The sequence below is a fragment of the Gambusia affinis genome, linkage group LG17, assembly GCF_019740435.1.
Source record: "Gambusia affinis linkage group LG17, SWU_Gaff_1.0, whole genome shotgun sequence".
Classification (NCBI taxonomy): domain Eukaryota; kingdom Metazoa; phylum Chordata; class Actinopteri; order Cyprinodontiformes; family Poeciliidae; genus Gambusia; species Gambusia affinis.
The window spans coordinates 451,081-473,948 of record NC_057884.1 but is presented as its reverse complement, the minus strand read 5'-3'; the positions used below and the strand labels follow the sequence as shown (position 1 = coordinate 473,948).

Below are 22,868 nucleotides of genomic sequence, written 5' to 3'. Positions count from 1 at the left end.
GTGGCTGACACAGCAGGAAGGCTGCAGGGGGCTGGACGTGGACTTTCAGGTGGTTTTAGAGAAGGTGGACGCAGCACAGTGAGGCCTTATCGGTTCGGTCCAGACGTGACAGACGGTTCTCTGCCCAGACAAACCAGGATAAGACAGCAGGCACCATCAGATCAAACACAATGACCTTACAGACGGGATGGAAGAAACCCCACTCCGCTCATCTTCTGAACACTACTCTGGAGTTCTGAATGTTCGAGGCTTATCGGACCGATCCACACGCCAGAACTAAGACCCACGCCTCTCTGTCTCCACTTCACTCTGCCTCAATCTATGGAGAATCAAATCACGGCAACATTTACCAAAACAGTCTTGCCTTTGCCAAGATGGACATTTTTCTGACTTATTAGACCTTATTTCCTAGGAACTTTACTCTTCTATTCTAATTAACTAATATAATCTAATTTACTAATCTATTACTAACAATTGATCTAGTTAATTGTTTCAACAGCTGAGTCATCCGATTAATCGTTTTAGCCCTAATTGACACTTTTCTTCATCCATCTAGATTCCATTATAGGTTCATTTCTATCAATTGATTAGTCGGGTGGATCACCTATGTGATCACAGTCCCTAGAAAACAAGCATCACACCTAGCAACGGGGTCAACCACACCTAGCAACGGGGTCAACCACACCTAGCAACGGGGTCAACCAACCCCTCACTAAGACAGAAGTCTCTGGTCTCCTGGCTGAGTGAATCGGGGCTGGACAGCTTCAGATCACATCTCTTAGAGGCCCCGGTCCCCTTCCAACCGTTTCTAAGCAACAGTCTACCTGTAATTTACTACAGTGGCACTTAGAACTTACATTTCTGGTAATACTAAGGTAGATATGATTTCTGCTCCACTTCTGACCAGCACTGTTACTCTGCTATCTCTGTATCAGCTCCTCCATTTCTCCTGGTGCAGATTTATGATGCAATGACAGAAGTCAGATAAAATGCAACAATACGGTTCAGACGGCGAACACTTTGAAAACAATCGGATCTGTATCCAACAGATTAGATTTTTTAGGGGAGTGAAAACAAATGGGAATTGGACTGTTTGGATCTGGGTCGTTGTTCACCTGCTGTGTGAATGTTGCCTTCATGAATGGATGACACTCAAGAGGGAGGAAAATATACTGATGAACAATCTGTCACTCATTTGGCTCAGACACAAGAGAAAACCCCCGTGTAGCTATAATTAGCTCCTTGCTGTAGCTAGCTATGGCAGGAAGACAGTTTGGAATGAGGAGTTAATGATCATCTTTGTTGATGATTTAATTCATGCAATCAGAGGAAATCATCAAGGTTTGTTCAAAGAATATTTTAAATCTGTCAAACCAACAATTCCAAAGTTTTAACACTGTGTATTTTTATAGGCAGATGACAGGGCAGTGGTCAAGCTGACCGAGGTGATCTGGAAGACGAGTCAGTCTGAAGACGAACGGCGTCTCCATTAAAGGAGCCCAGAAAGCAGCAGGGCTCCTGGAAGTCATCTGTAGAAAGGCTGCCAGTCAGAAAACACACAGTCCACTCCTCAGCTCAGAACCCTCACAGTCGGAGAGGGAGGCGTGGGCAGGTTTGTGTTTAACCAAGTGTGTTTGTATGGGCAGGGCTCTGAGTTTGGCAGTCAGGGGTGTGAGACGACCAACAGAGTGTCTTTCATTTCCTACACTATTTAAAGTTGTGACGGCTCACTTGTTACATCCTCGTGTAACGCCTTTAATTATGGAAAGGTTCTTCGCGTCTGTACGTTTGTTTACTGAAACAGACAAAACTCCACTGTTAAATGGCTAGAAGAAGAAGGTTAAAGGGGCGGTGTTATGTAAAATTGATATTTTTTTTTTTTAGATTTACATCATGTTATGATGTTATTCCCTCATCAAAACCACACCTGGAGTTTTGCTTTGATTCTTTCATGCATGTTTGAGAAATCTTTAATCTCCATGGAAACCATTCAGCTGTACACAACTCCTGGGGGGACGTAGCTCCGCCTGTGAGGATGAAGCTCCTCCTAAGAGCTGTGAGTTCTAAGCTTCCTCCCAGAGCAGCCCTCTCCCACCACTCTACCATTCAGTTCCTTCAGACTAGCCAGCAGCAACTAGCAAACACCTGGCGGGCTCATTATCAGAGCTACTTCTCAGTGGAACGCAGGTCAAAACGTTGTTAACAGAGGAGCTGTGTTGTGATGACCTCCTGAAGGTGGAGTGGGAGAAAGAACAGGAGTTTTTAAAGAGACAGAGGCCCAATTTTAAGGTGTTAAATACTGTTAAATTTATTTTAAATCATATTTAATACACACAGCATTTTCATAACAACTGAAGGTAGCATAGTTACTTGATTGTGCTATAAACTGACACTATGTGTCTGGAACAGACATGATACTTTAAATGATACTGATAAAATGAAATAATCAAGGGAAAGCTGAGATATGTGGATGATTTCCAATCTATGTTTTCTGGAAAGCACTGATAAGCCAATCCAGACTGATTCCCTTTAAGACCTATAATTTTACACCAACTAGTTTCCCATGCACCTGCAGCAGGAGGCAGGAAGTGGAGCACTGGGCAGTCCTACCTCGATACTGAAGTATCCTCGGTCCACGTAGTCTCCGAGGAACAGATAGCGGGTGTTGCTAGGTGAGCCGCCCACCTCGAAAAGCTTCATCAGGTCAAAGAACTGGCCGTGGACGTCCCCACACACTGGACACACACACAGCTGGGTTCAGCTTCTCCAAACATTTAGAAAACTCGGCATTGGGTCTCAACTGAAAACCTGTGGAATCTAGGAGGAGCATTTCTATGTTTTGGTATTCTGCTCTCAAATGGAAAACGGGAGACAAAGCATTTATTTGGAATATTTCCTATTTTTGTTTAAGTCAAAATTAGTTTGCAAAGGTTTCAGACAGATCTATGTGTGTGTGTGTGTGTGTGTGTGTGGGTGTGTGTGTGGGTGTGTGTGTGTGCGCGACAGAAACAAAGTGGAGTGTGTCTGAACAGACTGGAAGCTGCAGCCGGGCAAGGTGGGATCATTTGCATATCAGAGATCAGTGTCCACTGGCTGAAGGAAAGGTGTAGAGTTACATGGAAGGCTTTTATTATTTCCATGAAAAAAAAAAAGCTGGTTGGATTCTTGTTTTAACAACTAACTCCAGACAGATACATGTTTGGTTATGATACCGAGATCAAGTTTAACATGTTTGCATTATTTGCAAAGAAGGTGGAAGATTTCAGGGTTTATGCTTACTGCAGAGAGCCTGAGCTCCAGGGAGGTGACATGGTGTGATCACTATTTAAATAATTACTTCATTTATTAAAAAGGGGGAAGAGCCCTATCTGAACCAACCTGGTCCAGATGGTCCTATTTGTGTCTTTGCTGCAGCTGAAAACTGCATAACAGCTGAAACAGTGAGTCCCTTTAAATCCAGGATAAAGTCCAGCTGTTTAGCGTTGCTTTGGTTAGAAGGAAATGAAACCTTGATCAACTTATGTGAATTAGGTTTTAGTTAAGATTAGGGTTTTGAATAAATTAGTAAAGTTTATACTTGGGGAAAATGTCTGGGTTATGCATTAATGCAGTTACTAAAATGAATGGAAGATAATACAAAGTCCTGATATGAGTAGAAATATAAACTTCTGTGTGGCCATAGAAACTATAAAGAGATTGTTCTTTTCTCCCTGCTATCATTAGGAACCCAGCTGTTGCTGTGAGACAGTAAAACATCACAAACTCTACAGCTGCTGCTACTTCAGTTGGATTTACCCAAAACAGATTTGTTCACCACCAACAGATCGAGTTTTCAGGGCCTTCATAGATACAGGAGAATGGAGGCTGGTGTACCTGTGATGGGCGCCTCCACTTCCAGCATGCATTTCTCCTTGCGCAGGATACCGGCTCCCTCGTTGATGATCCGCAGGGCCGCTTCCTCCTCCAGCCGGCCCTCCTTCACCAGATGGGCCTTCAGCAGCTCCAGGCTGGGCTTCCCGTCCGCATACAGGTCTTTGACCGACAGGCGTGTACCGGGAGGATATGGCACCGCTGCAAACATGGTGGGGGAGAAAAGCAGGGGGGGTGAGGCTCTGACGTCAACGACACAAACACACCGATAAACCCAGGGTTCACTTTGAGGACAGGACATGAGCGATGGAGCGGTTCCTGCTCGGATGCTTTACCTTACAGAGGCAGGAAGAGCTCTAACCCAAACTGAGACCCCAAGGTGAGGCAGAAAAACGCACGTTCTTTTCTGGGTGGATTTCAATAAAACATCTCAACCCTTAACACATGTTGACGACAAATGTCTGTTTAGAAATTTTGCTTCATTCAAGAAGTTATTTCGATGGAATTGTTCTGTGAAATGCCTGGTGCCAAGGCAGCTCCGTCCTCTGAATGAGTGGGTTCTGCTGGAGGATGCAGCTCTTTAGAAACGCTTCAAAAACGGAGCTGCAACAGGAAGTATCCTCCACAAGGACACAGAGACAAAGCACCTGAATGCCACGAAGACGCTTTCAGCACGGCAGCTGCCACAACTTCAGATCCTCACAGTAGAAATCCGTTCTCACTCGAGCTCCATGCAGAATGGGGAAAATGGCTTCACCGCACTATGGAGCATCATTTCCCCATCGAGGGTTAAACTTCCCTCATCTACAAATGATGCCACAACAGTCCTGAACACATCTCTTCAGACCACATGCACTCTGGTTTACTTTACTGTTCAGAGGTTGGCACAGACTCGTCCAGGTCCACAGCAATATTTCTAGATAAGAAATATTGCTGGATGAAGAATTGTCCCAGAAATTAATAGTATTTTTTTGTGTTCATTTTTTAAGTAATATATTGACAACGGCATAATAACACAGGTTTGCCCTCTCAAAGACTAATGGAGCAACATTTTGTATAGAACAACACCGGAACTGGGAGACATTTTAAATATGCAAAACAACCAAAAACAATAAATAAAATGGAAATAAAAAAATTAAAATGGATTATTACGGCCCTGAACAAAACTGGCCCTCAAAAAAATATTAGAATGGAAATTATTGAGCTCATTTGAAATGATCATGACAGCGGCAGGCTGTGGAACTGCAACACCAAGCTGATAAGGTTGAGAGTCGGCTCAAACAGTTGCCTTCATAGTTGCTTTTTTTGGTCTTATTGTTACAAACTACCAAAGTGGTGAGTTAAGATGTAATAAAGGACATCTGTGTAACTCAAAGTTCCTGACATTCTTCCAGCATTTTCAACCAGAGCTGTTTGTAGTAAACACACACGGGTATATTGAAGAACGTTTTGAGAACTCTGTCTTCAAACATCAAGGAGTTAAATATACCAAAGGAACAAGTGTTACAATCACTCCCGGTCTTCCCTAATCCACTTTGAACTCTGCTCTGTTCTCACCGTTCAGTAACTTTATTGTTTACAGCATTTTACCCCAAACACAAAGCAACACTTCTTATTTCAAACCTGCTGTACCTTAACTTTTGAACTGAAGCTGCACTGTTAGATCAGAGAAGGAGGACGGGTGTAGAGTTGCTTTTCTTTTCATCCTAAGTGTGTTTTTTTTCTTCTCTTTTTATGGCTGTGATCATTTCAGGTCACATCATTCATCACTGCTCCAGCATCAGACAGAAAGCTAATGCCTTGTTCACACGACAAGATTTGAAAACTGCTGGCCGATTTTCCAAACCTGAGAGTTTCCACACATGGCGACGTCTTTCCGAGCGGACCAGAACATTAACACACCACACATGGCAGGAATCTCTCTCAGGATGATCAAAAGGAGAAAATTGGGACAAAAATCTTACAGCATGACCTAGAATGACTTCACCTAACCAATCTGGTTTGTCATCGTTTCTTCTACCCAATTCTGTTCCGAAGGCACATTTCTCTCCAACTCCATCCCTCCACACCCACCCTTCAGTCGCCACCTTATTTCCCATGAGCCCCCATTCAGTCTGATCATTTCATCACATCATTTCAGAGTGTCTTCTCTCCGTTTCAGGTAGAACAAAGTTCAGCAATGTTTAAGTGTGAACCAAGAATGTCTGTACAGACCATAAAGTGGCCGCTGCTGTACGTTGTCGGTGTGTTGGAAGTCAACGTGGTGTTGACTTCCAACACCTTTCTTTTCATAGAGCTGTAATCACGTCAATGAGCTACGACGGCATGCTGAGGCTTGACCAGACGCTCTGGCAGTGCGGCGCGGCGCGCGCCCGGAGGAAATACCAAGCAGCTCAATTCCTGGAAAATACCAGTTTCAGAGAAATCTGGCGGATCACATGGGGGAGGCGGCGGCTAAGAGATCTTCATATTTCTGCTGAAGCAGCCTTTTATTGGCACAGTGCCAGTAGAGCACACTGTTTATTGGACTCTGACTGTAAACATACCACACCTCATCTTAGTAACCAACCAACCAATGTTGCTTTGAGAACATCGGCTCCTTCAGATCACAATGAATTTGAGGAGTTCGTCAAACGTCAGTGAGTGGGAACTGAACTTCAACTAATGCAGCATTAATGGCAGCAGCCCATACCACTACCCCTCCTCCACTCTGCAGAGCAGTGTGTTCCTTGTACTAGAAACCGGCTGTGTGTAGCTGGCTGAGGGTGTAACAGCACATCAGCAACAACTGCTGCTGGCTTTAATCAAGACATTCATGATACTTGATTTAACGGGATATCCATCATCTCAACAATTATGCAAATCCAAAGAGTAAAACTGAACAGAATACTGCGGTCATCGTGTTTCACTGACCGCTCATTAAAATGTCCAGCAGCTACCAGGGTGGAGTGGTACACAGAGGTCACAGTAAATAGCATAAACTCTAGTAAACAGCATACTGTTTACTAATAGTGAACAGTATCATATCCAAATAAGAGGCCTGATAAATATGCTGATAAACTCGAGATACAGATGTGGACTATGTGACTTTGCTTTGGTAAAACAGTACAAATTTTAGTTCAATGTTGCAAAAAATGAACTCACTATAAAAATATAGTTTGGTTCAAGAACAGCCCAAGCAGCTTTCTTCTTCCTGAACACGGAATTCTTTCCCGCCTCAGTGACTGCCATGTACATGTTTCACTCCGTTTCTTGCTCTGCAAGTTGTGAACTCCCCCGCCCCCAATGAAGAGATAGTCACCGATTGGCTGGTTGCCGAAGCTTTCTTTGGAGTGTTTTGATTGGTCAAGTCAAAGAATCAAAACCAGAAATGTCACTATTTGACTAATTCAAACACAAATTTTGCATAATTCCTTCAGACTAGGGGCAGCAGCAATTGGCAAATACCTGGTAGAACTGGAGCCTGCTGAGCTCATCATATGAACTATAAAGGCTGCATAACAGTTTTGATGAACAGGACTTTGAGAGCAGCAGTAGGAAGTTGAAACTAAGTTACTTCAGTGTTGCCCTACACTAAATTTTCACAGTTTCAACTGCAAAGTAATGTAAGGTATTGGTAATAAAATTGGCATGCGGTCAAACTTGTATCTTTATTACAGCTATAAAACCTCTTATTCATCGTGTGTAAAGTAAAGTGTAAAAATATGCAAAAGTCAATACCTGGTAATAAATCTGGAAATAAATCTGTAGCTCGGGATGCCCCATATATCAGCCCAACATCGGTATCGGCTGATATTAGTCAATTTTTAACATATCCGTATTTCTTTATCGGCGCATCCCTATTTGTAGCATATGAATACACTATCCAACATGACCGTTTGATAGCTCAGAAGTTTTCACAAACATTGAATATTTTTTATTTTGCCAATTTTGTTTTTCCATAACCATGTTTAGTTACATGTGTAATAATGCAAAACGTTTTCTTCTGTTAAAAGATAATATCAGATTGATACTCTTTTCACTTCCAATACAGATACAAATATCTGAGGTTTAGTATCAGCCGATACTGGTCCGATACCGTACTGAATTGAACTAAAATGCTTGTTTAGTTAAAACAAAGAAATGTTACAAATTTCTTTGATAACACTGCACCGGTAGAGCACACTTAAATGCATCAAGTTTCACAAGCTTGGTCAAACATTTAAAAACAACTCCAACTTGTTCAGCCAGAGCAATCAGGAGAACAGCTGTAAAAACCAACAATAGGCTGACTACCTTTGCCAAACATGTAAAATTAAATTGCAATAAACCTTTGTTCAAATAGTTCAGGAAGTGCAGTTAGGAATTCTAAATATAATGTAAAATAAATAAAGCATGATATCGCTCAGAGCACAAAGCATAGAATTAAACTGAATAGATCTACCCTGATAGATCGGACACATTGTCACAATATCCAATATAGAATTTTTTTTTCCAATACCAGGACTGATTCTGATATTAGTATTGGATCGGTGCACCTGTGATATTGTCAGCCAATATCCATAACGCGAGAAAAAATTCTAAATGCCATCGCACACCAAAGCTTGGAATTAGAAGGCTTAGCTTCCTGTCAGCGCTAAACTAAACGGCTGTTTCAAAGTTTTCATTAAAGGCACCTCAACTCAAAATGAACACATGTAGTTCAAAATCTACAAAAAGACTTTAGACCTGAACCTGAAAAGCAACAGGAGTACATTCAATTTAACTCCATAAAACCAGTGCGAAAACGAGTAGAACCCTGGACTGGAATATTCCACACGGTTTAGAGATTCAAGAATGTTTGAGATTCCTAGAACTTTTACTATATTTGCGGGGAAAGAAAAGGTAGATTTTTAGTTGACTCAGTCTCTGAAATCTAATTTCATGAACTCAATTATCATTGTGTTCCATTAGCTGGATATAACAAAAGATGTTTGGCCACTTTTTAATGCAGCAGTTTGCATTTAAAACAGGCATTGAATGGTTTTCTGTTCTGAGTCGCTGTCTAGTTTTCAGTCAGTTAATTTGCTTTAAAAATGGGAGGATGCATTCAGGTTAAAGACAACAATGAAGGATAAAACACTAAAGCTCGTCCCCATTTCTAATCTTCAGTATACTCGGTTATCTCATTGTTTATTTCTCATGTTCTTATTGCTGACAGAATATGATAAAGCTTTGAATAAAGCACATGAATTCACTGAACCATGTGTTTATTGACGGAGGGGAACTGAGCTGCTCTAAATGTGAACACCTCCCCATTTGTCAGGAGATTTCTGCTTTTTCTAAGTAGAACATGATGGTAAACACGGTTTACACGGAGGACCTAGACTGCTGAGACCCCCAACACAACACACACACAAACACTCATAACATGCACAAACGCAATAAATGAAACTGTTTTCTAAAATAAAACTGATATTTTGTTGAAAACTGACATCACACACACACACACAATTCTTCTCATTCATTGAAAGAAAACTTCCCTATATATCCCACAGGCACAGCTGGCTCTGTGGTCTAGTTTAATGAAAGCAAACCAGGTCGCACACATCCAGCCAATCATGCCGCTGGCTCCTGAACTGGTTCATCACCATCAGGGCAGAAAGCAGTCCAGTGACGATGTGTAGATGTGCGGCCTGAACAGAGCAACCTGTGAAGCCAGCCTCGAGTCTGTAGAGGAAAATTGAAACCACAAGCGAGAGAAAAAGGGCTTCATCGACCGCAGGAGGAAGTAGTAGTCAAATAATCAACGGCTGGAGGGACAGAGGAAGACTTCATCACACTGTGTGTCAACAGCTTCAGTAAAACACTGCTCAGCTTTTGGTCTTTCATTTTTTATTGCTTTTTGTTCAGCTGGGTCCTCAATGGCCACCGTACAAACCCAGCTCACTTTTAGTAGAAATCATGAACTCCACTGTGGACCAGTTTTATGGACTAAGTCTTTAGTCCAGCAGTCTCAGTTCCACTGGGGATCAAAGTTGCAACATTTGTTACATTTTCAGCAGAAAATGTGAAAACTCCTCCCCACCTGTGGTGACGCTGCACCAAGAACCACAGAAGGAAACGGCAGGAAGACTTTACAAGTTTGTTTGACAAGCATTTACCCAGAATGCCCTGTGCTACAGACCGCTTCCTGTATTAATTTTTAGAATAATTACATCTTCTATGACAGGGGTTTTCAAAGTATGAAAGGGTGAGCCCCCCTTCAAGGAGCTTAAGGCCTGCTGCGCCGTGGAGGGGGGGGAGGTAACTAAGTTACTTTCCAAGTCAAGTAGTAACTAACTGCAGGAAAGTAACTAACTGCAGGATTAAGTAACTTTTTAGTTACTTTCAGCAGCTGCTAACAACAACGCTCTGCCTCCTGTGAAAATCACATTGAGCTTTGCCAATACTTAATTGTAAGTTATTTTATAATGGTAACATCAACAATGTGTCTCCACTGATAAGGTTGAACTGAAGAGCAGATTGTACAAAAAATAAAAAACATGAGTAATTTGTGTGGTCCACTGTTGTCTGGAAAACTCTAAGAAGAATTTTAAAGCCCCCCTCCCCCCAGCCTCCAGATTCTGCGTTACGCCCCTGAGTTTGATGTCGCAGCACAGAGCTCCTACTGCAGCTCCACAGCTCCGATGGCTGCGACACTTACCGTAATATTAATAATTATAACGGTGCTAACTTGCCATTATAACTATTGCCAACTACGGACACGTTTATTGCGCTGTTCATATTGGTCTCGATGTTTGCAGTTTTCTGGAGCGCAACGCGAAGCTCGACGTCATTCAGAGGTAATACATTAACTTGACATTAACAAAGACACAGCGGGACGGATCATCCTGGAAATGATGAACAGGGAGAGACGGAGTAAAACTACCTTAATGACGGACAAATTCTGGGATTTATTGTGAGTCTCTGCTTATTTCCAAGCCCAAATGAGCAACTTCACGTTCAAAAACGAGCCCAAAAAGGCGCAACCCGCCGCTCATTAAATCTGCAAGCGACTTTAAAAAAATGAAGCCCAAAGCCGGTGTTCTGTCAGATAGCCATACATGTCAGAATAGCATACATATGGTAAGAGCGCATGCGCACGCATGCGCATTCTGCAGGAGGTCCGCCATATTGAGAGGAGTCGTCAGCTTGTCATACGCGAGAAGAGACACAATAAAAAGTAACTAAATAAATTAAATTTAATGCTGCTGCAGCTGCAGTAAACTACAAAACACGCCCTGTTTAAATTCACGTCCCCCACTTCCTTAATATTTTTGGGTTGGATAACATGTCTGCTAACTTGGATAGCATGTCGTGTATGAAAACGCAATTTTACCCACATTGAAACTGGGGCAAAACCAGTGTTTCACTTTTGAAAGAAATCCTTATCTACGTCATGATTCTATGTTGCTCATTAAATAAAATCATATGGTAATGACAACGTATACATGTCTGAGCTAAGCGTATGACTATCTGACACGTATGCTGAAACGTATGCAAACGTATGCTGATCTGACAGATATAGCAATCAGTTTGTCATACGCGTATGACGATCTGACAATGTATGGCTATCTGACAGAACACCGCCTATAATAATCGGACTTGTCGACAGAAACTCAAAATAGTTCCAGTTTTTCCACCAACAAAACGCGCATCTCCCTCCATTGTTTACATTTCTGTTGCATAGAGACGTCGGTCACTCGACAAGACGAGTAGAGGAAATACGATTAAATAACAAAAGAAGATAGTAACGCAAAAATGATTTTGATAAGTAACTGTAGTCTGACTACTGGATTTGAAATAGCAACGCGTTAGATTACTCGTTACTGAAAAAAGTGGTCCGACGTCAGTAACGTTACTGACGTCACTGGCCAAAACATCCTCTAAGGGGGGAAACATTTCCACTGATCCCCGCTCCACACGCGCACCCCACCGTACCAACTTTTTCCTAAATCCACAGAGTTGATCGTGTGCGTAAAAGACGTTTCTCTCACATCACTAGACAGCAAGCAGATAGCTTTTCCGGTTTATTTTTTTCCCTCGCACCGCGCCTCCCCTAAAGTGCTCTGGCGCCCCCCCGGGGAGGCGCGCCTCACACTTTGAAAACCGCCGTTCTATGAGATTAACTGAAGCTGTTAATGGACTGTACAAGACTATATAGAATAAGGTCATGGAAAGCACTAATTTATTACTCTTTCCTCTTGCTTTATAAGAGGGGTACATACTTGATTTTTTTATTTTCAAAAGACATCTTGCAAAATGCAGTTAAGATGTTTTTACTTTTACTTCATATTATCCTCTTTAAATCATTTACTATTTTTACAATTACAATGGCATTGAAAAAGAAAAAAAAAAACTCCTTGGAAATATTTTTCTTAACACATGCGCAAAATAGCTGACAGTGTGACTGCTGCTTCAGTGACCATCTGAATGCAGCCTTACACTTCAACTGACCACCTGACCGAGGACCAGGACCAGCAGTCCTCCGCTGTGATTGGCTCAGTGGTCTTCATCCAGGAAGTTGGTTATGCTCGTCTGTTGGTAGCTCTGCTCTCAGTGATGGACTACAGGCTCGTTTCAGAGCCAGCAACCCCCACATTCAGTGCAGAGACTCACTGATGGGTTTTGTAAATTGTGTGGTTTCAGTTTTGTGGTGTGGGTTCACATTGTCAGAGTACAACGAAGACTGACTGCTGTAAAGAGAGCCGAGTCGTGTTTTGGTGGAAACCTGTAGACAGCGTGAAGCATCTGCATCAAAACGGCCTCACAGGCAGGAAACTGCAGCAGCTGATAGAACTTATCTGGACCATCAGGAACTTCAACATGTTAGCTTCTGCTGTGGCGAGGGAGGAAGTCCAACAGCGTTCAAGCAGCAGGACTCTGAGAAGTGAGCTGCAGGGCGGCGGCAACATGGGAGCAGAGCCTGCTCCACATTAGAGGGGGATTGGGAGTTCACTGTCTGGGAACCAAAACGCTGATAAAGATTGGGATTTAGGGTGATATCGGTAAAGGAAATAAAGGAAGAGATCATGTTTGGCATCGTTTTACTTTTTGAACCGCACTTTTCCACAATTGCCTAAAGACAGCTCAATACATTTCAAAAATATCAAACTATTGTGTATACAGTAGCACTACTTTATGCAAGTGGCCACTTGAGAGACACATTTGATTATAAGCAGAAATTTTAGAGTATCTGTGTCTGTGTGCAGCAGTCATACACTCTGATGCTATGTGTATAGCAGAAACTTGATATCCCCTTTAAAAACGCTAAGAACTGCTTATTTTAACAATTCAACACCAAATTTACCTAAACATGCATCAATAGACAACCGTCAAATATGACAGTCTTCCTAACAAATGTTCTTGGGGGTACAGCCAATCAGCAGCACAGAAAATGAAGGATGCTCCTGGATTGGCTGCTTGGTAAACACAAGCTAACGGCTAATGCTAGCATTGCTCTGAGACATTTCAGTTCCACATTTACTTAGACCTGAAACGATTAATCTGATTAATCGTGATAAATCAATTATTGAAATAATTGTCAAAAAATATAGTAATTGGTTGATCATTAACTGGCACTTACAAACTCAAACAAAGACCAAACTGTACTGATAGTAGAACATATTTAGTCTGCAAGTATGCTCTACTAGCTCATATTGAGTACCTTCACTGACCACTTATTAATTTGTTAATCCAAGAAATTAATCTCCAGATCAGCCACGCAAAAAGCAGAAAGATCTAAACTTTCCTCATGTTGATGTTGGAAGGATTTTTTAGCTGCAGAAGCATCCTTCACTGCATGTGCTTAAGAATTCACTAAAAGAAAGCTCTTACTGTATATTAGGCAATAAAATGTTACTTTTCTTATGTAAAAAGGAACTGTTTATTTGTACTATTGCATTTATAATAATATATAAAATAGTTATGGGAAAAATCTGCATAACGTGCCATAATTTTTTTCCGCAAAAATAATAGATAGAATAAATGATTACTAAAACATTTATTCTATTAAGAAATGTTTTAGTAAATGTTTTAGCATGCCACTAAAATGTTGCTCCTTTTGTAATTTAATGGTTCCTAACCCTAACCCTAACCCAAACCTCACACTGACTGTGAGATCAATTAAAGGCTCTGAGCTGCTACTAACTTTTCTATTGTTCTTCAGGACAACGTGGAAATGGGCAGCATATTAAAACAACATTTGTGTCGTTGTCAAACTGTGACTGTTTGCTCAGCATGGAGGGCAGCTCAGGTTTAGGCTTGTTCTTTTCTTCCTGAGAAATTTTTAACATTTACCACATGACTCCAAACAGTACACTTTGACTATTCCTGTGAATTGTGCAATACATTACTCATATAAACTGACTGAACATGCAAGTAGAAATAATCCTTAGAACGATTTAAACATCATTCGTTTGATGTGTGGGAATATGACCCATAACTGATGTGATTTATCTGCATTATTAACCTGTAAACAAGCCTTTTCATACCATTGGGCATAAACCAGAGCAAATCTGGATGTTGTTGTACTTGTGATTTTCATATTGAATGATGGTAAACAGCAACAAAATGCCCACATCTATCCGTCTATTGTTCATACCCATTCAGCTCAAAAATAACTTCTCTTGACTTATGGAGTGCCTCAAGGCCCAATTGTGAGACCAGATTTGTTTTCATTGTATATTCTTCCCCTTGGGTCAATTTGTCACACACACCTAATTTAGAGACAGGCATGTTTTTGGACTGTGGGAGGAAGCCAGAGTACCTGGAGAAAACCCACACATACACGGGGAGAACATGCAGAAAGACCGCGGGCCGGGAATCGAACCGAGAACCTTCTCGCTGCAAAGGCAACAGTGCTACATACTGCACCACCTTGCAGCCAGGTCAAATTATTTCACACTATAAATTGAAGGTGTTTCAGGCTACTTATTTTAAAGTAGGAAAATTTAAATTGCCTTGTTTGTATCCGCAAAGCCCAGGACACTCTGGTAATGAGATTTGTTTTTTAAATCTCAGTGAGTTTCTGTCTTCCCAGTAAAATAAAAGTTAGAGCCAAACAAGCGACTGTTACTGGTGAAGTGATCCAGGGAGCCTGAGCTCCCATCAGTCTGGCTCTTGGATAAAAACCTTGATGCCCCTGGTGTGCTGTGTGAGAAACACCTGGGCCTTCAGAGCTGAACCACTACTGGAGCGTTCCAGGAGAATATGGGGCAGACTGCTGACTGACATGTTGCAACACTCTCTGAAGTGGCAGAGAGAGCAAGAAGCAGCATGACTTTGCGGCTGTGTGGACAGGAATGGGTGGAAATGAGGGAAAACATGACACTTACCCCAACCTGTTGCTGCAAGGCGCCAGCTGAGCCCTGATCCCTGAACGGAGCGTCACAGAGGACACGCCCCCTGCTCCTCACAGGACGGGCCTCATCAATCATGGATGCAGACACAATCATTACACATGGCGGGCGAGGCAAAAGGCAGGACTGATTGGATTACCATCAGTAAGTAAGCTGGAAGCTGGAAGCAGCCAGCAGTGATGCAACAGCGTGCCCGCTGCAGCCGTTTCCACGGCGATATGCTCTGCCGTGAGTTAGCAGAGCGGCTCCAGAAAAACTTTTCACACCCTCTAAAAGAGGTGGGCATTTAAGCGCAACATTTATCATGAATATGATTAATGGATTAATAATCACGATAAGATTTTGATTTATTGTCATGATAAATTCCAATTAATGATGTTTAAAATCCCTTCAGACTGTCTGTGTGGTCTGGATTATTATTTTTATTACTTTTATCCACCGTTTGCTCAATAAAGGCGTATCAATAGTATCAATACATTTGAAAACATGATTAAATGCAGATATTCCGTTTTAGTGATACAAATCTCACTTCTTCATGTGAAAGTTGTCCTAAAGAAGTATTTCACAAACTCAATGTTTTTCAAGAGCAGGATTTAATTTAATCATGCAGTCAGAACTATACAGTTCTTTAAAAAAAAACAGTAATATCTCTTATTATCACTTGTATCATTAACAATCACCACAAAGTATCATGATAAAACTTTACATTCATATCACCGTCTGCTGCCATCCAACTAGGGCTGGGCTATAAATGCATTTTATCAATTAATCCAATTCTTGGTTTTTGAAGATTTAAATTTTGGAAAATCTGGATTTTTTTCCCCTCCAATACACTCTGTAGGTTTCCATAATTCAGAGTGATGTCAGCACACACAGGGCGGCCATCTTGTTTACATCTACTATTTATTTAGACTTTGAATTCCAGTGATGTTTACGACAGGATATTACCAGAATAAAGTGGGAATTTTAGGAGAACGCCAACATGAAAAATAGAAAGATTAAAGGTTGAGCATCTTGTGAAGTTATACTTCGGTGTATGATTCACTCAAAATAGAAATAATCTTTAAACACATCAGCTTCAAATTATCAGCAGTAGCAAGACTTTGAAACAATTGTGGAAACAACTGAGGTTATAAAAAAAAAAAAAAAAAAATTGCAACATGAGCTGAGGTGGCGAAATCTGATAACTGAGCTGTTTTATGATTAAAATGCTTTTTTTTTTTTGAAATTTAAGAGGTGTTTTTTGTGATTAAGTTGAGTTTTTCATTCTGCTAATCATATGACTACTGGTTCTTAGAGCTTATTGTAACGATCTGATGTGATATTAAAACATGTAAACGCAATAGCAACAAACTACACAATAATTTCCAGAGCGTAAACAGGATACAGGATTTTCAAAAAGCCTGGCCACAATTTCTCAACTTTGGGCTTTGACTAGGCTGTTGGAACAAACCCTTCCATTTTAGGTTTGCTAAGGATAATTAATATTTCAATGTAATCAATTCGACATTAAGGCATGTCACAATCTCAGATTTTACTGGACGATGAATTGTCACAGAAATGATTGCGATAAACGATAATATTTTGTTTTGAGATCATTTTCAAATAATATAACTAATAAATAATATATGGAAAATATCATAAAATTGCAAGCGTGAACTCTCAACGACCAATAAGCTGGAACTGGAAGATATTTCATATGTCCAAAATAAAACACGACAAAATCAATAAAGTTCCGAAAAAAACATACAACCAAATCCATAAATAAACTGGATTATGATGTCTCAGTAAACAAAACTGACCTTTGAAAAATATTCATCATCAAAATGGAAACTACTCAGATCATTTAAATTTATCATGTGATTAATTTCTTATTGCAACAGCCTTATTCAATAACAAAAAAAGAAAAGCATAAAAATCGATATAGAGTGAGTTCTTTTCATCTCTTAAGCCACCAAGTTGCAGAATCATCTTAAAGTAAAACTTTTTCTTTTAATGTTTTTACTCTTTTTTTTCTTTTTATTAAGGCTGCAAACAACATCACATCACCATTTGCTGAGAAGTGTGAAACCACTGCCATTTGTAGTCAGAGTAGAATCATTTTAGGAGTTCTCTGCCCCGCCCCTCTGTTTCCTCCATGAACACGGTTCCTTTTCCTTGACTCTGATTGGCTGTACACCCTGGAGCGCAGGTTACCACGATCAACTGAGCGAGCTTCTGCAGTAGTGCCCAGATACTTTCCACTGTAAGTATTAACGCATATTAAAAGTCCATTAAAATAGTCAGTTCCATGTGTTTTTAGGTGTCTCAAGTATTGACAACATTATACCTAACACACATTTTCAGGTTGTTGAGTTTGCCTTTAAACAGACCCAGATGGAAGCTGACAGAACCAGCAGCTAGTCAGCGTCAGCTTGTGAGCTTTAAGGTTCAAATGTGGTCTCATCTGACAGAACATATTATTAATACTATTATTATTATTCATATTACTCACTTCCTCCAGGAAGCTACAATATTGAGTTTGCAACTCAACATTATACATGCAAAGCTGCTATATGAAGAAGGACCCTGAAAATGTTCACTTTAATCACGAACCATGTTAAGACCCTCTGTCTTTTTTGGGAACGTCATGTGCAGCGATTTCACTTTTTAGTAAGGTAATGGCAAAAATAAAACTTAGATAAATAAACTGCAACTTTGACTTCAACATTTCAAAAAAGGTGCTGCACAAATCAGTAATTTTAGGCCAGAAAATTCACAAAGAACATCACAACATCCTGGAGGGATGGGTGGTGAACATGGCTACGCTGTCGACTTGAAGCAAACTGCTGAAGGAACTTATTCTCTACTTCACAACTATGTGCTACTTCTTGGTAGTCTTTGAAGCCAAATAGAACATGAATCTGTCTACAAGGCAAAATGTGTTGGTTTTCCCCCCCCCCAAGAGATTAGAAAATCTTGCAACGACAATAAAGCTGGTAAATATAGCAGCGTATTTTCTTCTTTCCTATCTTTCTCATCTGTGTTTCCGTTCCTCAGTGACCTTCAGGATTTTTTGGGCAGCATCTCTGTCCAGCATGAGGATCTGCTGTCCAACTATAATAACAGCTGGAATACATTAGTCAAACAATTACTACACTCCAAACAGTTCTATCCAATATAAATATTACATAAACTGACATTGCGATGGCCAGATATTTGTGATGTATTATGAAGCTTTGTTTTTCTCCTTTTCTTGTGTTAAACCAACAGTCTAAGCCTACATCTAATCAGTTTGACACGGCATACAGGAGTCAAAGACAGGCACGCCAACTCGGGCAGATGAATATCTGCAAGTCTTTTTCACTGCAGCACTAAATGCATTTTAAATTGCCTCTCTCGTTCTCGGGCGTTGCGTCTCTCTGCCTCATTTCGCTGGGCGATGCTGCGCTCTGGGAACCAGAAGAGGCTAATTATATGGAGCGCAACAATTAAACACCTGCTGTGATGGAAAAAGGTGAAGGACAACCAACAACAGCTTATGAAGTCCAGAGTAATAATCAAATGAAGAGATGAAAGTAGACGCGAGAGGAGACGGAGCGAGAAGCCAATCAGGTCGGGTCGACCTGATTGGCTTACAGGTTCCAGCTTTAATGAACTGATGCTCTTCAGGCAGCTTTGCCTCCATAAGCCTGTCTGACACGTCCTGAGTCCATCAGACATGGCCGCCTGCTACCTGACCCACTGCCTCTGAACTTGACCCACCGGCAGGTTGACGACCCCGGCTGGACTCTTCTTCACTTCCTGTTGCTCTGGATGCTGGTCTGAACCACAGAAAGTCCAACTCCTCCGCAAACAGTTCTGCTCCGATTGTCTCTCTCACATTTAGACCCCGTTTTGATTTCTGCAGACCTCATCTTCATCTGCAAACATGGAGACTGCCGACCTGGTGTTCGAGCCAGTCTGTCCCGCGTGAGGCACACTGAGCCCTAACCCTCTGAGCCCTGACCCTCTGAGCCCTGACCCTCTGAGCCCTGACCCTCTGGATGAAGTCAAACGGAGAACGAGGGGCTGGTTTTACCAGGCCACCTCCGACTGTGTTGTTCTGTCAGCAAATGACTTTTTTCGTCTTTTGCACTCCAGTTAACGATTACTTTATTACTAAATTAGTTGACCATTATTTCAATAATCGATTATTCCAATTAATCATTTCAGCCTTACTTAAAAGAGCAAATTTGAGTATTTTGAGAAATTGCCAGGTGCAGAAAAGGTAATTAAATTATGATACCCATCATTATTATACATGCAAGTACAGAGTAGACGCTCTGACTGTAGGTTCCACCAGAGCAGATGACAAGTTATTAAACCTGCTGGTATCAGCCAGTTAAACTCGCAGGCTCTCTAAAGTAATTCACATCTGCATTATCAGAATGTTTACTGGAAAAGTAATACTAAATTTAGTTGGTGTTTCTTTATAAGACATTGGAACAGAAGGAATATCATAAATGTAATAGAATTTTCATTATTGTAAATCATGTGTTCTTAATAACTCACCTGGTTAAATGAAGGTTAAGTAAAATTAAATAAAATGCATTATTATTTCATTTACATTTTATTAGGTTGTTGTGAAACTACTGACCAACTTAAGTTCGAATTGTGAGAATCTCTTCTGGCACATTTCTAACTCACTCCCAGCCGGACTCACAACGCACACCTCACCACTGTCTGGCTGCACAGCCCTCACTTCACTGCTACACCTGACTTCCTCGTGCAGCAGCAGTTCCCCTCACGGCATCTCTTTACACTCTTCCCCTACAAACATAAAGAGACACCCCCACTCCTCTGGACCTGCTCGGTACTTGTCAATGAAGCATTTTAAAGCATACGTATCTTTAAAAAGACACTGTAGTAAAAACGGAGCTAACTGTGGGACATCTGCACCGATAACTATCCCAGCAAGAAAAATACTCTGGACTGTGTCCGTCCAAATGAAGACCCCCAAACCTCTTTAGCGAAAACATTCACCCGGAAACGGGGGACGTGTCTCCGAGAAGAGCTGCCCGCGTCAGGTCACACATCTGCTGCTGCTGTCAGATAGCAGGCGGCGGTGACTAGCGGGGGACCGCGGAGAAGGTGAGCTGCTGCTACATTCGGCTCTCCTGTTAGCCCTTCCCTGTACCCCCCACCGCCCCGCTCACTTCCTGCACCCGGAGAGAAGTTTACAGGAAGAAAAGTCGCCTACCTTTGATGGGCCGTTCAACGGTAGAGAGTTTGTTTTGGTCTTTGGTCGACATCCTCGCTGCCTGCTGGCCGCGGGCGGACACGGAGCTGAATCTGAACCAAACTTGACAGATTCCTCTCCAGCTAGCAGGCTAGCTGGGCTGGGCTAGCCGCGCTAGCAGCGGGGCGTCTCGGAGCGGCAGAGAGGACAGCCGCAGTCAGCTTCCAGGCCGAGCAGGACTCAACCCCGACGCGGATAGGAGGAAGGCGCTGACGGAGATAATGTCTCTGTCCAGCTAACTGTAGCTGTTCCCGAGCTCTGCGGTGCAGAAAAGCCGAGCCGCTGTCACCGTGTGTGTGTCGGATGAAGCGGCCCGGGGGGGGGCAGCGCCGATCTCTGGCTCCAGCAACACGGCGCCGCGCCTCAGATCATATCCCGACTTTATCCTTTTATTCTCGGACCAGCTGCATCTGTTACAGGCCGCTGCGCTTTGGTTTTTTTTTATCGTGATCCGATGTGTCGTCCAGACCCTCTGTCGGATTACAATAATCCGCCGCAAGCGGATTTCCTATAACATGGCTCGACGCGGGGATCTGTGGGTAGTGTAGTATTAATGTGAAATTTAGGCGCCGCCTTCATACTGTAGTCGCTGAGGCCACTCCATGCAGCTGCCAGGGCCCAGACTTTCAGCTCTTTAGCTCAATGGACCTCCAATAAAATGTCACGTATATATTCCTCAGTTAAATATATCATAGAAACGTTCATTTATGCCACTGATTCAGTTCAAAAGCGGATACCAAGGAATTGGTAATCTCTGCTGCTTGTGCACCTTTTTCTACAACTTTTTATTTTCACTAAACTTTCCGTTAACATGACTGGACAAAGCACTGTGTGAGTGTGAATAACCAGTTCACACTCACAGAGTGAGCAATCACCTTTAGTGGTTTTATGTCTTTGTGGAGGGTGTGGTCTAAAATAAATCACTCTGTATGTACTGAATCATTTAAACGTTAAGTTAACATTTTTTAAGTGAATTACTAAATTAAATCATCTTTTAAATGACATCCTAATTTATTGGGACGCTCGTAATATTTCAAAAACCAGGACTTACAAATTAAAGCTTCAGAAATGCATATACTTATTAAAATTGATAGTATAAAATAAATGTATTCTCGAAAAGAAAGTGGTTTGATTTCCTGGAAAGAACTTAATGTCACTGATTGGTCCACTTTGGGGCTAAAAATGTTATTGTGAAAGATGAATTTAAGAACAATGATGTGATGTGCTAACAGTTTTTCATGCTGACAATTCACCTATGAGATTATATTCACAGTAATCAGATGTAGGCTATGTTAATTAATTGCCCCCCCAAAATTTGTATATTTTTGCCCTGTTTTACTTGGGGTGTGGATTTATTTTTTGGTATCAATCTGATACTAAGTAAATACGGAGCTAGTATCGTCAATACTTATACCGATACCTGTTATTTAAATATGATATATTATCAGACTTTGGACCTTTAGGTGTTTTGAAATATTTTGTTAAAACCAACAACAGTATTTAGATAAACTATTTAGGTGTCGACAAAATGCTTTGACAGAACATTTATATAATAAACAGAACCAATATCTTGTCCTGTGTGCACTGATTTATAAATAAACCAAGTGCAAAGGATTATAATTTGAAACCAAATCAAAGCTAAATCTTTTTTCAGGGTAGAATTGAGACTCTACAGCCCAAAAATCAAATAACATTTAAAGAGATAACATTTAAAGAGGGAGTCTGAAACTGAAGTTTAGACTTATCAACATTATGGACATATTGTTCTAATACAAACTGACCATCTATTTATGTTGTCACAGCCTGATTATTACTGAAGCTGAAGATGATAAGGATTCCACAGGTCTGTCCATCCAATCAGCAGACTGACTGCTAAAAGAGGAGCATTATGCCTAAAACGATCAAAACGTTCAGCTGGACGGAATGTGCTTCCTGGAAATCTGATGTATTTCCTAATAAAGCTTTGAAACATCAGTTTGTTTGTTTGTTTGTTTGTTTTTCTTCTGCTCTGCTGTAGTCTAATGTAACATGCAAACAAATATTAAAAGTACTGAAGCCGCAGTACAGTGACTGTGAAACCTTCAGTGAAGTACTGCTGATCTAGTGTCTGCTGTGTCACGTGTGTTTTACGAGCACAGAACAGCAGAGTGGAGCAAGCCCGCCCCCGTGTGGACACCGACCAAACTACAATAAAACAACAGAAATCTGAACTGACACATTGGAGCACAGCGGGCCAAATCTGGCCTCTAAGTATTCATATTGCCCTCTGAAGAGTATAGGGCCACATAAATAGAACTTTCAAGACAAAAGTTGTCTGCTTAAATATTATTTTATGAATCAAATTAAAGCAGATTTTTTAAATCAGTATACTAACTGAT

The 22,868-nt window shown here is 41.3% G+C and overlaps 1 protein-coding gene across 3 annotated transcripts in view; it reads right to left on the bottom strand.

Moving 5' to 3' along the window:
• ppp3ccb (protein phosphatase 3, catalytic subunit, gamma isozyme, b) overlaps positions 1-21,025 on the bottom strand; it is a 32,622-nt gene extending 11,597 nt beyond the window's left edge. For 2 of the 3 annotated variants that reach the window (XM_044144723.1, XM_044144724.1), the window contains exons 1-3: positions 20,452-21,025; positions 3,874-4,071; positions 2,611-2,735 (exon numbers count right to left, since the gene is read on the bottom strand). In XM_044144723.1, coding sequence (XP_044000658.1) covers positions 2,611-2,735; positions 3,874-4,071; positions 20,452-20,503 — 375 coding nt within the window. In that variant the 5' untranslated portion in view covers positions 20,504-21,025. The remainder of the gene's footprint in view (positions 1-2,610; positions 2,736-3,873; positions 4,072-20,451) is intronic. The other variant, XM_044144722.1, reaches the window with a different exon arrangement.
• Between the last annotated feature and the right edge of the window lie 1,843 nt (positions 21,026-22,868).